This window comes from Amaranthus tricolor, chromosome 13, assembly GCF_026212465.1.
Source record: "Amaranthus tricolor cultivar Red isolate AtriRed21 chromosome 13, ASM2621246v1, whole genome shotgun sequence".
Lineage (NCBI taxonomy): Eukaryota > Viridiplantae > Streptophyta > Magnoliopsida > Caryophyllales > Amaranthaceae > Amaranthus > Amaranthus tricolor.
Window position 1 is genome coordinate 555213 of NC_080059.1, and position 16361 is coordinate 571573.

The following is a 16361-nucleotide window of genomic DNA, read 5'->3' on the forward strand; positions in this document are numbered from 1 at the left end:
AAACTTGAATTTAAATATGTGGTTAAAATTAATTTGATGATTAAATATAGTACAAGGTACACATGTTTTACTAATCATAGTACACGGCTATATTGGATAATTATGCAAGATCTAGAGTTTTCTATTAATAAGATAATATTTGAATTTATACTAAAAATAGAAAATGACGATTTAAATTAATGCTAAAAAATAGGAATTAATTTAAATGATTAATTAAATGTTGATAAATCTGGTTTGTGCTTATTATTCAATATCTTGTATAAGTACTAACGTGGCAGCATAGTATTGGACAATTACAAACACAATGACGAAATTATTTTAAGCTGTCAATACACGTTAGATTGAAGATAACCTCAAGATCTTGAAGTCAGGCGCAGAATGACCAGGTCAACAGAAAATAACGGATAGGAGCCTTCTTGTTTTGCAAGATGTGTTGAGGCGTAACACTATAAATACAAGGCTTCATTTCAGAACTAAGGATACATCTTGATACACCACTTCTTACAACTTTCTCTCTTGATTTAGAAATTCTCTAAGAGTTATAATTTGTAATTTGTAATTCTTAATTCTTAGTTCATCTAACTCTTACATTTGTAATAGGCTTAAGAGTTTCAAAAGAGTTAGATTAAGTTTAATACGCCAAATCAAGAATACTTTTCAAAGTGTTCAACTTGTGAATCTCTATTGTGAGATTTGGGATTTTGCTTTTATTAAAGGGACTTGTAATACGGTTCTTCAAGGGGAAGAACGTGGTGAGAGGAGATAGTGAGATCTTCTTGTTTGTATTAAAGTCGGATTAATAAAAGGCGTTGAAATCCTACGGGTTGAAAGAGAACCCATAGGCGGGGAGTAGGTTAGTTAGAACCGAACCTCGTTAACATATCGTGTGTTATACTTTAAAGTTTATTTTTCCACACATACGTTATTGTTTACGAATTGGCTCAAAACTGTTTCAGAAGACAGTTTTGACAGACTCCTAAAACTCTTGAGACAAACTGCCAGAAAATTTAAAAAGCCCAAACTCTCTATTCACCCCCCCCCTCTAGAGAGTATTCAACCTCCTATTAACTTTCAAAAATAAAAAGAACTAAAAAATTTATAATAAAAAGGTACCTTAATAAGCTGTAGATCACCAAGAAGTAGTAATTTGCAAGTTTATGAACCTGCATTTATGTGAAAGTTGACGAAGAAATATAAAAACTAAATTTTCAAAAAAAGAAAAAAAAAAAACAAAAAAATTAATACCTGAAGTGAATATAGGAAGATGACAGAACTAATTAGTAGTAGAAACTTGGAATTTAATGAGATTAATTGAAGGATTGAAGTTGATTTTAATGGTGGAAAGAAGAGGGAGATTTCGTGAGTTAGGGCGCTGAAACGAAGTTACGTGAAATGAGTAAGGAGGAAGAAGACTGCTGATATTTAGGGCAGCAAAAGGTCGTTGTTACAAATAGCGAATTTAAAGTTGACCAGTCAACACCATATGTCGCTGTTAGTAACAACAACTTTAACCTTGACTTAATTTTTGACAATTTCTTTATACTTGCTGTTAGTAACTACGAGTATACACCAAGCCTGGCTTTGGAGTCAAGGACACTTATTTTGGGAAATAAGTTTGAACGAAGCTTGTTTTTTGACTAAAGTTATAAAAAAGTCTTATTTTTTTTCAAATTTTCCTATTTAAACATGCTTTTCATACTACATAAGCAATGTGGAGGTAGAATCAACTTTATAGAATAGTATATTATTAACTCATCTTGTATGAGACCGTTTCATCATGAGATTGACATATATAATTTATGCATTTCTCTGATTGATCAATTTAAAATTGTAAGTACACTTTAATGTAGTTAATGTACATGAACCAGCCCAATAAAAGTAGTTTCACCATGAGACTATCTCATTAAAAAATTTATGTTATATTATAAGTAAATCACCACTAAGATGTATTGCAAAATAAATTAGGAAAAATTACCGTGATAATACAACATTTTGTTAATTTTCCTATAATAATACCAACTATTGATTAACCATGAATAATACCAACTTAGGGAGGTATTTTTCTAAAATAATATCAACTTTAGTTTATCAACTAATTTACCAAATTTTTTTTTGTCTTACAATTACCTATAGTTTGATTTTTAACATGTTAGAGATTTTCTAGAAAAATACCCTTTAAGTTGGTATTATTCATGATTGATCAAGTTGATATTATTATAAGAAAATTAACAAAATATTATATTATTCACGGTAGTTTTTCCAATAAATTATAAAGATAAAAAAATTTCTCATTTATAAACTACATAGTCCTCCTTGAGACCTTGACCTTACACTCGCATTACCATCCAACCCTATACTTTGTTCCATGGATTCAAAACAAACAATAGTGCAAACTAAAAGAAAAATTTACAATCTACTTTCTCCGATCTTTATACTTGCAACATTTGCATAATATTCACCATTCATCCACAAATATTATATTATATGTATTTCCGAATGTAAATGAAAAAACTTTCTCAAGTGGAGTCATGTTTGATACACCTTTATGTGTACTTTGACTCAATTAATCTTTATAATTTATACTAACGCGGTTATGCCTAACTAACGACATTAAGAATCAAAGAGGAGCATAAAAAACCGGAGGAAGTACAAAATAGGAATGAAGCGGAAATATTCTTATGTTGCTCTGATTTTTCCTCGGCTTGAAGTAGAAACTGCGAATACTGTTATTTACCGGCCTTCTGCAGACACGGTTCTAACAAGATCATACGAGCTCGTAGACAGTGAACTAGAAGATGGAGTAGTTTCTGATACTGGTTTCCATCTAACAAAAGCAGGCGGTTGTGGATTAGGGAGGCAGACATTTTCGCTGCACAACATCAGAAGCACGGTTGACATGGAGGGGCGATCATTAGGCTCTTCTTGTACACATAACAACCCAACATGTATGCACTTCATTACATCAGATAGATTGCACGAATCATTGAGTGTTTCATCGATTATTTCGTGTTGTCTTTCTTCATTCCACAATCGCCAGGCCTAAAAACCAGTTTTGTCAGTCGTCTAAAGGTAGATATGTACTTGTCACTGCGTATTTATATGGAATAACATGGCACTTACATGTCCCAACAGACTTAAACCATCCTCAAACTTGAAGTTTCTGGAGTTTCCTCTGCCACTTACAGTCTCTAAGACTATCACGCCAAAGCTAAAAACATCGGACTTCACTGAATAAAGCCCTTCGTATGCGTACTCAGGAGACATATAACCACTGCTTCCAGTAAATAAGTGACTATTAGGACATGATTTTACGGGTAAATGGATACAATATGCTATTACTCAAATGCCGAGAGGCTCCCCTTTAGGCGGAATTTGGGTTTTGGATACTCAACCTTACCCTTGTAATAACAAAGAGGTTGTTTCTGAATTCTGATTAACCATTTGATTGTAAACATCATTTGCAAGTTGCAACACCGCAAACATAAGCTCACCAAATAAATATAAATCTTTGGCTCCATCGAGAACAAAGATATTTATAGGTAAAGCAACACAAAAAAAGCGGGGTGAGAGGAGGGAAGTGGGTGAAGTTAACTTAAAGTATAGATTAATGGTACTCACTATGTCCCAGCTACTCTCTTCGTGTTTGCTTGTGTTTCTTGCCCTTCAATAATCCTTGCTACACCGAAGTCTCCTATTTTTGGATTGAGCTCCTCATCAAGTAAAATGTTACTTGGTTTGAGATCACGATGGATGATTTTAAGTCTCGAATCCTGGTGAAGATAAAGAAGGCCTCGAGCTATTCCCAAAATGATGTCAAAACGCTTCTTCCAATCCAAGGACATAGAGCATGCTTCATCTACTTGTAAGGCATCACACATAAATTACAAAGTGCTTAGTAAGAGTAAACATCTTTATCATGGCAAGTTAAAGATTATAAATTTGAAACTCACCAAACAAAAATGAGTCAAGGCTTCCATTAGGCATATATTCATAGACTAAAATTTTCTCATCTTCTTTAACACAATATCCAAAAAGCCTTACAAGGTTTCGATGTTGGAGTTTGGCAATCAATACAACCTCGGTCCTAAATTCCTCAATACCTTGCACTGATCCTTTTGCCAGTCTCTTTACAGCAACTTTCTTTCCATTTGGAAGCAATCCCTGCAGATCAGAGTCCCTAAACAGTCACTAAACTTGAAAAGAAAAAGATTTAGTTTACTACATTAAGCCATCAAGTCTATTACCTCATACACAGCACCAAATCCTCCTTTTCCAAGCATATGTGTGTCTGAAAAGTTGTTTGTAGCAGCTAGTATGCTTCCCCAGTCAAATAAAGGCACATCTACGCCCTCAGAATCTTTGCCTTTAAACCAAATAGAACCTAAAGAAATAATATTGAAATTTATCATAAAGAATTGGATTGAGTTTGGCATGGTATCAGGATTAGAGATGTTTAAAATAGACCCGATGACCCGAAATTTACCCCACCTTATAACCGAATCCAATCTGACCAGATTTCAAAATTGATTTATGTAAAAACAATATGGGCACAAAACCCGGTTTCAAACCGACCCGAAACACCTAACCCGATATCAACCTGATGACCCGAATAAACACCTTTAATCAGGATTTAGGAGACCCTGGTCACATGTTTGAATCCCATCCACGCCTCATATATTTGGTTTTTCACGTTGCTTTGTTTTGGTTTATGTAACTGACTCTATATTGTTAGAATAAGGCTTTGGCATTGTTGTAAGAACTGGAAAGTAAGACAGAAAAAATGATGGTTACCCTCTCCCTCCCTCTCTCCCTCTTTTTTTCTTCAATATAACTCATTGCTTTATCTTCCTTTCAACCACACAATGATGCTATATCTAAAATTATGCTGCGAGAAGATGAGTATGGTTGAAGCCACTTACCAGCTTTATAAGCACCTGTTTGCCTAAAACGACTGATAAAGAATATGCCGCTGAAGAGAATCATTCCCAATGCTATACAAGAAAACACTATCTTGATTGGAGAAGTCGCTTCTGTGATAACCATTATTATTAGTATTACAGTGGCATTCACATTTAGCTAATTATTTATAGCAGTAACCAAAACTAATACAATTAACTAGAGAACCATGGATCAAATTTAATGAAACGTTGTAAGAGGCTTACTTTTGGTACATTTCAAATTCCAGCCATCCCAGTGATAATCTGATCCACAAACGCACCTTCTTTTACCACCTCGTACTGTTTTGCAAGTAGTATGCTGCCAATCACGACACTCTGAGGAATCTTTGCAAGAAGGTTCTGATGGTGGTTTCCAGTCCATTTCGACTTCAATGAAAGAATGATGAACTTCTGAAAAAGACTTTTCCTTCACAACCATGCAATTTTTAACACTGTACAGAAAAGAATCCTTGGGTGATAAAAATGAGGCTGCAGATCTGTTGTCACACCTACTTCTATGCCTGACTTGAATCGAAAATCTTTTTGCCTCAGGATTAACTGAGGTGACTTTGAATATGGCCTCAGAGGTTGCGAAGTAAAGCTGCCCTGTTGTCATATTGCATTGAAAGTTAGAGTATGATAAATCCCCGCAATCAGCAGAAGTGCTGAGGGGGTAGGGGATGGAATAAGTTCCACAAGGCTTGCAGTCTCTTGAAGTTGATTCTGCACAAAAATATGCATTTTATGTCAGCTACGTTGCTTGTCAAAGTCACATAATGAAGTTCCAATTAATTTTCGCTAATCATCAAACATTCCATTACCCCTAACGCCATAATATGGCACCCACATAAGTGGGTTTGGCGGGTCAGACTTATGCAATCTTACCCTTGTTAGCACGACAAAGAGGTTCGATTGAGCCCATCGAAACAAGGGACATTTTCACTTATCACTGAGATTTAAAAAAAAATCAAGATGCCTTATGCCTTTTTTGGACCAAATCACATGAGATTTTCCGTGAAAATAACAATGTTCGAGAATTTGTATCACATTTATGATCTATTTTGTTTAACTGCAAATACTGTGGCTAAGAATTTATAACAAACTCGTCTCAAACTCTTAACATGTCAAGTTTGCAATGACAGATTTGATTGTCGAGGCAAATACTAAACCTTATCAAAAATCAGAAAAATGAACGGGGATGTGCACCAAGAATGCGAATATACCTTATCAATGCTAGAAAGTTTAACTAGTTTGAATATAAATCAACACATCAACACACGATTTTTTAATCATGAATTTCTATCCTGATAAAGGCTGATTAGCTTTAAAATTGGATTTTAGAAAGAGCAATAAGTGTAGACAGAAAATACCTATATCAGTTTGTGAACTGCGGACAAAGATAGTTAGCCCATCAGAATATTCCTCCTGCAAGTTATTCAATTCAGTACCGTACCACATCAAGCAACTCTCATTTGATGTTCCAGAGCAATTAGCAACACCACAAGAGTAAGCTAAACAAGAACAATCCTGAAGACAAGCAGTCCTGCAGTCTCCGATATTCGTCAAATTCGTCTTTGGGATGCTCACTTTCATCATAGGCATCCTCAAAAACACATCTGCAGAGTAATTCCTACTGCAGGATACAGACCGTGGGATACAGCCCTCGGAAAAGTTACCTGTATTCCTCATCTTTGGTGAACTAGCAGTAAACCCAGGCAAACAATTACACAACCGCCCATTATTACTATTGCAACTGCCAAAATTTCCGCATCTGTTGTATAAACTACACTGATCCTTTGGCTCCGCCCAATTCATGATCCATCCTCGCTCACTTTCCCATTTCCAAAATTGAATCTGTCCAGTGGACTTCATCACCAACCTTGTATTATTGTAGCCTTTCTGTTCAGGCGTGTTTAGCAATAATGTGAACAAATTTTCAGGTACTTGATCAAAAGGTAAAACCTGGTTCTCCCAATAATGCTGTGATTGATTTTTCAAAATAACTAATTTGTTCTTTATGCTCCCTTGAATTTTCCATAAGAACACATACTTTCCCTGTGTTGGATCATTTTGGGTTTTCCATGATGTCAAATTCAATGTTTCGATTTTCATCCCTGGAAGAAATGTATCAGTTGGGTGATCAAAGCTTTGCCAAGAAAACTGCTTTCCGCGAGTCCCCCTGTAAGATAAAACTAAGTTACCAGAATCCTGAAGACACAAACTTGCAGTCTTAGTAAAAGAAACATCAGTTGACCAGTATGTAGCGCCTTTTCTATCCAATACCTTAGCTTTACCATTTTCGACTACAAGCAAGCCATTGGATCCTCGCAGGGGTTTATCTCTGTTAGCAACCCAAACAATTACCTTGGGATTTGAATGATTAAGATACCATATACCCAAATACCTTCTCTTACTGTTCTTCTTATCGGGGGAGAAAAATCCCAGCTCGAACACTCCATTAGGAGAGACTAAATTGTTGTTTCTTGTACCATCTACAATCACAGAACTCAAAACTGCAGATTTTTCTTCCAAGCAATCACTTGCACTGCAATGTACTATAAGAAAAGAAAATAAAACTACATGTAAACAGAATAAGACAGCATAACATCGACACTGAATGAACCGTGCAGTTGTTTCCATGAAAATCCTTACAGCGTGATCCTTAAAGCGATACAAAACCTAAGAAAGAGTTCAAGACTATGTAAGAGATTTCAAATTTGGTACGTAACTTTGTTAGATAATTTTCATCTAATTTGATGAAACAAAATGTAAAACTAATGAGAGAAAAAGTGGAAATTTCTGTAGAGTTGCACCTGGAAAATGGAATGCACTTACAGATGCAACATACCAACGTGCACAAGAGTCATTATAGTTGTTGGGGCAGGCAAATTCGTAATATACTTTAGCAATATTTTTTATATTTCTTTAACCAATCAAACAAAGTCAAAGTGTCCGTACACTCAGACAATGGTGTAAGGCCGAATTTTTTTCATCAACCAGTTCAGAAAATCTCGTTATTTAGCTTATTACAATAACATTCCATTACCCATATGTCAAGTGCTTCTACGGTTTTTGGGTTCGAATGTACGCAACCATACCCTTGAAATAATAGAGATATTGTTTCCGATTGACACTTGATTACAAACAAATATCATTTACAACTTCACATAAATAAAAAAACGCAAAAAATAAAATCACTTTATATTAGTTCATTATAATCCGAAACATAAAATACAAATCAGGATTACAATAAGTGGGTGGTGCTACAAAATCTATATTTGATTTTTGTACATAAGAAAAAATTTGTTGAAGATGTGACGGCTTTTGGCAGTACCAGTAATAATTCTGAACACTGGAATTTGATAAATGTCCATAAGTGCAATAGATAACTGGCTTAATGAGAAAAAAATTATACAGTACCGATCTTCACAGAAGAGAAGTTGTATATTTATTTATCGGCCAACTGTGGGAATTGTTGATAGTTCATGCAAACTTGAATCTTTTGCACTAGAAGATGAAGCAGTCTCTAAAAATGGCTTCCTGTTCATTGAAGCTGGTCTTGTGGCAAATGGAAGAGAGGCTCCATTGGTCAGAATTTGAACTATGGTTGATATTGAGGGGCGATCACTAGGATCATCTTGTACACACAACAACGCAACATTAATGCACATCAGAACCTCTAATGGAATGCACGATTCTTTGAGTTTTACATCCATCAATTCCAATCCGTTATCTTCGTTACACAATTTCCAAGCCTAAATGACAGAAAATCAGCATATAATGATGTCTAATTTTGATGAAATCTAGGACTTTACTTCTAGTGATACTTACATGTCCTAGTAGACTTAGGCCATGCTCAAGCATAAAGATCCTGGAATTTCTTTTACCGCTTATGGTCTCCAACATGACCACTCCAAAGCTGAAAACATCGGACTTGACTGAAAAGATCCCATCAGATGCATACTCAGGAGACATGTAACCACTAAAACGGAGAAATGAGTTAGTATCAGCCCATAATTCATAGATAATGACTAATTGACTATGCATAGTGTATAGTGAAGTTGAAACTGATCTGTTCTATCATGATTTTCCGACTTACTATGTACCATATATCCTTCCGGTGCTTGCCTCTGTTTCTTTTACCCCAAAAATTTTTGCTAACCCAAAATCTGAAATTTTCGGATTGAGATCCTCATCCAGTAAAACGTTGCTTGGTTTGAGATCCCGATGAATGATTCTTAGCCTCGAGTCTTGGTGAAGATAAAGTAGGCCTCGAGCTATTCCCAAAATGATGTCAAAACGCTTCTTCCAATCCAAAATCACAGAGTGTTTTTCATCTTCTTGCAAGATATACATAAATTTAAGTGTTACTGGAAAAACAGGTAATATTGCTTGCTTTTGGTTATCATATAAATATGCAGGAAATTAGAAGTTCTAAGGAAGTACAAAATTACAAAGTTGTTTCATTTACAAAAAAACGCTACTTAAATACATTCACCCAAAATGGAGTGAAGCGTTTACTATGTCCCTCAGTCCCTCCTAATTTTCAACTCTTTGAGGTCGAAATTTGTCAGGAAAAAAAACATCCTGGGGTGGGGACTGCAACTGGAAGCGCAAGGGCACATTTCATACCTAATGACTACTTATGTGATGTTTATGGTAAGAATTAGGAAATGAGACTGACCAAATAAACAAGAGTCTAAGCTTCCATTGGGCATGTATTCATAGATTAAAATCTTCTCATTGGCTTTCATGCAATACCCAACAAGTCTTACAAGGTTCCGGTGCTGGAGCTTAGCAATCAGCTTAATCTCTGTCTTAAATTCTTCAACGCCATGTACTGTTACACTTAAAAGCCTCTTTACAGCAATTTCCTGCCCATTTGGAAGCTTTCCCTGAACACAAAATAGCAGTGATTTAACAAACTTACTAAGAAGTAAAGATTCACATGAAAAATCGATAAATAAAAAAATAAATACTTCTGAATCAAAATATTCTTTTACCCGGTACACAGAACCAAATCCGCCTATTCCCAGCTTATTTGCTTCAGAAAAATTATTGGTAGCAGCTAATATGCTTTCCCAACCAAAAAGCGGGACATCTATGCCTTCAGTATCATCTCCTTCAAACCTAACCGAGCCTATTAGGTTATGTTGATGAATTAATACAGCATTGACAGTTTAAAGACATACAGAAATGCAGTAAAGAACATCATGCCTTATGTTAAAATTAAAATACGATCAACCGAGTGAATTTTAAGCCAACTTACTTTGCAGTTCATCACTCATGCTTCTATGCATGTGATAATTAAGGAACATCCCATATACAAGAATAGCTGACAAGAGAACGGCTCCGCAAAGTACCACAACCTTGAAAGAAAATGGCACTTCTGGGAACAAAAAGGAAATGAATGATATATAAATTATTCAAGTTGCAAAGAAGGACAATAAAGGAAGATATGTACCTCTAGCAGAACGACGTGTACCACGAATGAAGATTGTAAGTCCATCAGGATACTCCTCTTGCAAGTCAGTAAGTATCTCAAACCACATCAAACATGTCTCATTTGATGTCTCCTTGCAATCGGCAACACCACAAGAATAAGCTATACAAGCAAAATTTGCAAGGCAAGCAGACTTGCAAGCCGAACCTACAAAATTGGCATCTGGATTGTTCACTCTCATCATAGGCATCCTCAAGAATGAATCTTCCGTACTACAGGAAGATGATGGATTTGGCGAACATCCTTCCGAGTAGTCTCTAGAATTCCACCCCTTTGGTGAACTTGGAGTAAAGCCTTGCAAGCACTTACACCACAATCCACTATTATCACTATTGCAAATACCAAATTTTCCACATATTTGATACACACTACAACCATCCTTCGGCTGAGACCATCTCAAGGACCAGGCTGTTTCATTTTTCCATTTCCAAAATTGAACCTGTCCGGTGAAATTCATCACCAATCTCGTAATATGATTATTACCTTCTGTTGCGGAAGGATCCGGATTCAATAAATCAAACACCATCTGTGGAGTCTGATCGAAAGGTGTGACATTGCTCTCCCAATAAGTTTTTAATTGCTGTTCTAAAATAACCAAATTTTTATTAGGCCTAGGGAGTTGCAAAGTATAGTTTCCCTGTGCAGGATTGTTACTATTTTCCCATGATGTCAAACCAGTTAAAGAATAAGCAGACATTCCTGGGATAAATGTGTCAGTTGGGCTATCAAAGCTTTGCCATTTGACATGATATTCGTTGGTTCCCGTACTCACTTGTAAAACCAAGTTGCCATTGTCTAGTAGACACAAACTCGCGTGACCAGATAGAGCAATATCAGTTGACCAGTAAGTCGCACCTTGCGTATCCAGCAGCTTGGCAGTACCGTTTTGCATGATAAGGAAAGCAGTTGATTCTAACAACGGTTTATTTCTATTAGCAACCCACACAATTATCTTAGGATTAAGCTGGTGGTGATACCAGATTCCCAAATAACTGTTATTACTGTTTTTCCCATCAGGAGTGAAGAACCCAAGCTCAAACAATCCACCAGAAGATACTAGAGTTTCTATGTTAGTACCTTGCTTTAATGTCGACCCTTCTTCTAAGCAGTAAAGAGCACTGCATTTTAGTATAGGAATGGACATCAAAAGCACATATGCAAAGAAGGGATGCCATAGATATTGTAAGGAATTAGTGGTAATTGCCATGAGAAAGCCTAAAGCCTAAAGCCTAAAGCCTAAAGCCTAAAGCTTCAGAGAGCTTCTCTAAGAATGAAACAACTGCCAAACTTGAAAGTTGCATTGAGTATTTAAGCACCTTAAAGAAAGCCACACATGGATCTATTACCCAAAAGTCTCTGGTCAACAAAAAAAAACAAACTAAACCTTCAAGGCATCAGCATCCTAGCTAAACATCACTACCAAACTCATTTAAATGCAAGGAATAAACCCACTACATGATGAACATGGTGGGCCTATCAGCTGACTAGCGTTTACTTATCTATCAACCATAAACCAAACTATCCTTCCAACCAAAGTCATGTTCAACATTAACCCAATTCCAAACTTGATGTGAAAGCTTTATAGCAATAGTTTTGGGGCTATCTTTTATAAACTGAGGAAATATCTATCAAATTACCATCCACCTCACCCCTCATTACTAATCAATTTCACATATTTTTTATTTAAATTTTAGTTTTATCTACGTGTCCATAATAAAGATTTATTGTTACACGAAAATGATAACAATCTTTTGGAATTAAAGATTTGGCATGGTTATCTTGCTGTAAACAATTAAGATTATAACTTAATCATACAAGCACGTTTAAGCCTATATATAGAAGAACTAATTAGTAGGAGTACTATATAAAAACACCATTAGTACAATAATTTTTAGCAATAACTAGCTTAATAGAACTATTCTAATCCTATTTTGATTTTGAATAGACTAGAAAATACCTACATAAAACGGAAAAAGACTACCTTAGTCCTTAATCCTTATAGATGGTGAGAATCAACTCTTGTCACAAGGGTGGGTGAAAGGGAAACGCCAGCTGTTAGAATATTAAAATTAAGGCAACATATTATTCTCCATATATTTTGCTATATATTTAGGGAACAGAATATTTCTGTATATTCTCTTATTTAGGAAACATCTCTTGTATACATAGACAACAATGTATATTGAAAGTAGAAAAATGAGAACATAGATTAAAACCCTAAAACTCGATTATTCTCTTAATCATGGTATCAGAGCCAAGACGTTTCTGAGGAGAAATCGTCTAAGCGGCTTCATCATCTACCGGAAAAATTAAACCTTACCTGAACAGAAAAAAATGGAGTCAAAGGACACCATAATCATGCCAGACCAGCCTGTCACAATGGGGCAGCTTTTGCAACTGTTCTCACAGTTAAACACCAATAAGCCATCTCCACCACCACCCGAAACAACCACAAACACCACCACAATTTCGATTCCCACATTCTCAATATCAGAAAAGTTAACTCACCAAAACTACACCATGTGGTCCAGGTTGATGCAATTAGCCCTAAGTGGTCGTGATCGGCTCAACCATATCATCGCCGATCCACCACCACAAACGGACCAAGAGTACAGCCAATGGACCAGGCGAGATTCAGTGGTTATCTCATGGATAATCGAAAGCATTCATCCGGACCTAGTCAACCAGTTCATCGATTTCCCAACCGCAAAGACTCTTTGGAAGGGGATCGAAACAGTATACAGCAGTGGCAGTGATGGTCTCCAAATTTTTGATCTCACTGTCAAGGCTAACAAAATCGAGCAAAGGACCGACACCTTGGAGAAATACTACAGCAACTTAATAACTGTGTGGAAGGAAATCGATAGGAGGCAACCAAACCCGATGAAGGACCCAGAAGACAAAATCATTTACAATCAATTAACCAAAAAAAATCGATTGTATCAATTCCTTGCAGGGGTAAATGAAACTTTTGACAAAGAGAGGAGGGACCTTCTTCTTCAAGATCCATTACCCACTGCAGAGGAGGCATATGCATTCATAAGGAGGGAGATAATGAGAAGGGGAATCATGAAAAAGGAGCCCTCATCAGAGTTAGATTCATCGGGCTCAGGGGGCGTGTTTGCTGTCAGAGGGAGATCGGAAAGATCTTACCGGAAAAACGACGAAAGAAGCCATCTTCAATGTACCCACTGTGGTGGAATGAGGCACACGAAAAATGAGTGCTTTAAACTTGTGGGATACCCGGATTGGTGGCCAGACACGAGGAAGAAAGGGGCAAAAATGACCGGCCAACTCTCCGATCAACCAAGGCCTGGAAGAGCAGCGATAGTCTCAAGCACTGATGGAAAATCGGATGAACGAAATTCCGTGGCAGCCATGGTTAAACACTCAAAGGAAGATGGAGGTAATAAGGGAAAGCAAAGCCAGAGAAAGAGTGAAGGTGAAAGTGACCCTTCAAATGAAGGGTACACGTTTTTAAAGGGAACTTTGAGGGGCGACGTGGCTTCCTCTCCTTCACATATTTTTTCCTTTTTTTGTGAAAATAAAGATACCTTGTCTAATTGTACTAACGGGTGGATTCTTGATTGCGGAGTTACGGATACCATGTCTTATGATCAAAATGATTTTTTAAACCGTGTCCGACCGAAAAAAAATCTCATTAAAACCGCTAATGGGGAAGAAATTAAAATCGTGGGTGCTGGAACTATTCCTGTGTTAGGAAATTTAACCTTGAATAATTGTCTGTTTGTTCCTAATCTCTCACATAAACTGCTATCCGTTAGTCATCTCACGAGGGAACTCAATTGCACCGTGCTTATAAAATCTGGTTGTTGTGTTGTGCAGGATGTTCAGACGGGCAAAATTATTGGGCGTGGTATTGAAAAAGGTGGTCTGTACTACTTGGAAGAGACAGTTCAACAAGGCAACGCAGTTCTTGCTCACGGGTCACGGGAGAAACAACTGTGGACTTGGCATCGTAGACTTGGACATCCATCTTTAGGGTATCTTGAGAAACTTTTTCCCACTTTAGCTAGATTAAATTTGGATTTTAAGTGTGAGACATGTATTCTAGCAAAAAGTCATAAACATTCGTATCCTAGTAGTTTGAATAAATCCAGTTTATCGTTTTTGATTGTTCATTCTGACGTTTGGGGACCCGCACCTGTTTGTGGAATGCATGGTTTTCTTTATTATATTGTGTTTATTGATGATTGTACTCGAATGAGCTGGATTTATTTTCTTAAACACAAATCTGAGGTGTTTAAAGTGTTTGTCGATTTTTATCACATGATTTGCACCCAATTCCACACCCCACTCCGTATCTTGAGAACTGATAATGGCCGTGAATATGATAACACTGAGATGCACAAATTCTTTGCTAGTAAAGGCATTATTCACCAAACTTCGTGTCCAGATACACCCCAACAAAATGGTGTCGCTGAACGAAAAAACAGAACCTTACTAGAGATAACCCGTGCCATAATGCTTGAATCTCATGTTCCTGCCACCCATTGGCCTGACGCTATTTCCACCGCTACCTACCTCACTAACCGTCTTCCCACAAAAGCCCTAAACGACAAAACACCTTTAGAAACTCTTCAAACATACCTACCCATACCTTCCTTACATTCCTTACCCCCGAATCTTTGGGTGCACTGTCTATGTTCATTGTCCAAAACGAATACGAAGTAAACTGGAACCAAGGGCTATTAAGTGTGTTTTTTTGGGCTATGGAAGAAACCAGAAGGGGTATAGGTGTTATGATCCCAATGATCGACGCATGTACACTACGATGGATTGTGATTTCTCTGAATCCGAGTACTACTACATCCATCTTCGATGTCAGGGGGAGATGCAAAGTGATGATCTTAGATGGTTAACCGGTTCATGGATGCTAAACCCAGACCCTCAAGAGCAATTAGGCAATGCTACCGAACTGTCTCCCCAAGTTGTGCACCCCATACCACATCCAGTCATGTCTGAACATCAGGTTAGTCCTTTACTTGAGCAAGATAAGATATGTGATGCTGATATTGTTGATATTACTAGTGAAACTGTGGAGACAGGGAAAGAGCAGACAGGTGAACCTCAGGGGTATATACTTCCACCTCGCTCAACTCGAGGTATACCTCCTAGAAGGTATGATCCAGATTATGAGGCCAAGAGATCAAGATATCCGATTGAGTCGACCGTGGAGGAAAACATGTCACAGAGTGCTCTAGCATTCAAAGCCGCTCTCTATGCAACCGAACTTCCACAAAATGTTGATAAAGCTATGCAAGATGTTAAATGGAGGAAGGCTATGGAAGAGGAGATTGACGCTCTACGAAAAAATGAAACGTGGGAGAAATGCATCTTACCAAAGGAGAAGAAAATAGTGGGATGTAAATGGGTGTATACAGTGAAGTATAAAGCAGATGGATCCATCGAACGGTACAAAGCTAGACTTGTGGCGAAAGGGTATACACAGACATATGGAGTTGATTATTCAGAGACATTCTCTCCAGTTGCTAAGTTGGATACTATAAGAGTTCTATTCTCCATAGCAGCAAATCTTGATTGGCCTCTTCATCAATTCGATGTCAAAAATGCCTTCCTTCATGGGGAACTAAAAGAAGAAGTTTATATGCAGGTTCCTCCAGGTTTCTCAGGAGATTTTGGTAGAAATGAAGGGTGCAGATTACGGAAAGCTTTATATGGGTTAAAACAATCGCCCCGAGCGTGGTTTGGCAGATTCACTTCAGCAATGAAGAAGTTTGGGTATCGACAGAGTAATTCCGATCATACTCTTTTTCTGAAGAAGAACGGAAGTAAGATAACTTGCCTTATCATCTATGTAGATGACATGATTATTACAGGGGACGACAGAGAAGAGATCAAAGCCCTAAAAGACAAGTTGTTCCAGGAATTCGAAATGA

General features: G+C 37.1%; 2 protein-coding genes across 6 annotated transcripts; both read right to left on the reverse strand.

Moving 5' to 3' along the window:
- Positions 1–1957: 1957 nt before the first annotated feature.
- LOC130797641 (G-type lectin S-receptor-like serine/threonine-protein kinase At4g03230) lies at positions 1958–7960 on the reverse strand. Of its 3 annotated transcripts, XM_057660319.1 has the most exons (9): positions 7221–7380; positions 6308–7116; positions 5163–5660; positions 4920–5030; positions 4245–4381; positions 3951–4161; positions 3619–3856; positions 3121–3271; positions 1962–3039 (listed from the first exon to the last, which is right to left on the reverse strand). In XM_057660319.1, the coding sequence occupies exons 1-9, from the start codon at positions 7232–7234 to the stop codon at positions 2731–2733; spliced, it is 2478 nt and encodes an 825-aa protein (XP_057516302.1). In that variant the 5' UTR covers positions 7235–7380; the 3' UTR covers positions 1962–2730. The 3 variants fall into 3 exon arrangements, with proteins under 3 accessions (XP_057516301.1, XP_057516300.1, XP_057516302.1); XM_057660318.1 differs by having other exon boundaries at positions 1958–3039; positions 5163–5543; positions 6308–7960; XM_057660317.1 differs by having other exon boundaries at positions 1960–3039; positions 6308–7960.
- A 139-nt stretch (positions 7961–8099) lies between these two features.
- Positions 8100–12177, reverse strand: LOC130797643 (G-type lectin S-receptor-like serine/threonine-protein kinase At4g03230). Of its 3 annotated transcripts, none has more exons than XM_057660333.1 (7): positions 10402–12177; positions 10207–10323; positions 9941–10077; positions 9622–9832; positions 9037–9277; positions 8769–8919; positions 8100–8692 (listed from the first exon to the last, which is right to left on the reverse strand). In XM_057660333.1, exons 1-7 carry the CDS (start codon positions 11645–11647, stop codon positions 8390–8392), a joined length of 2406 nt encoding a protein of 801 aa, XP_057516316.1. In that variant the 5' UTR covers positions 11648–12177; the 3' UTR covers positions 8100–8389. The 3 variants fall into 3 exon arrangements, with proteins under 3 accessions (XP_057516316.1, XP_057516315.1, XP_057516313.1); XM_057660332.1 differs by having other exon boundaries at positions 9037–9274; positions 10207–10326; positions 10402–11740; XM_057660330.1 differs by having other exon boundaries at positions 10207–10326; positions 10402–11740.
- Positions 12178–16361: the final 4184 nt, after the last annotated feature.

Coding starts and splice junctions, on each gene's coding strand:
- LOC130797641 (XM_057660317.1), bottom strand. CDS start 7,577: ATGGAAACAACTGCACGGTTCATTCAGTGTCGATGTTATGCTGTCTTA. Junction 4,382..4,919: donor AACAGGTGCTTATAAAGCTG/GTAAGTGGCTTC, acceptor TTATTTCTTTAG/GTTCTATTTGGTTTAAAGGC. Junction 3,272..3,618: donor AAGAGAGTAGCTGGGACATA/GTGAGTACCATT, acceptor TACTGGAAGCAG/TGGTTATATGTCTCCTGAGT.
- LOC130797643 (XM_057660330.1), bottom strand. CDS start 11,647: ATGGCAATTACCACTAATTCCTTACAATATCTATGGCATCCCTTCTTT. Junction 10,078..10,206: donor CATGAGTGATGAACTGCAAA/GTAAGTTGGCTT, acceptor ATAACCTAATAG/GCTCGGTTAGGTTTGAAGGA. Junction 9,833..9,940: donor GATTTGGTTCTGTGTACCGG/GTAAAAGAATAT, acceptor TTTTGTGTTCAG/GGAAAGCTTCCAAATGGGCA.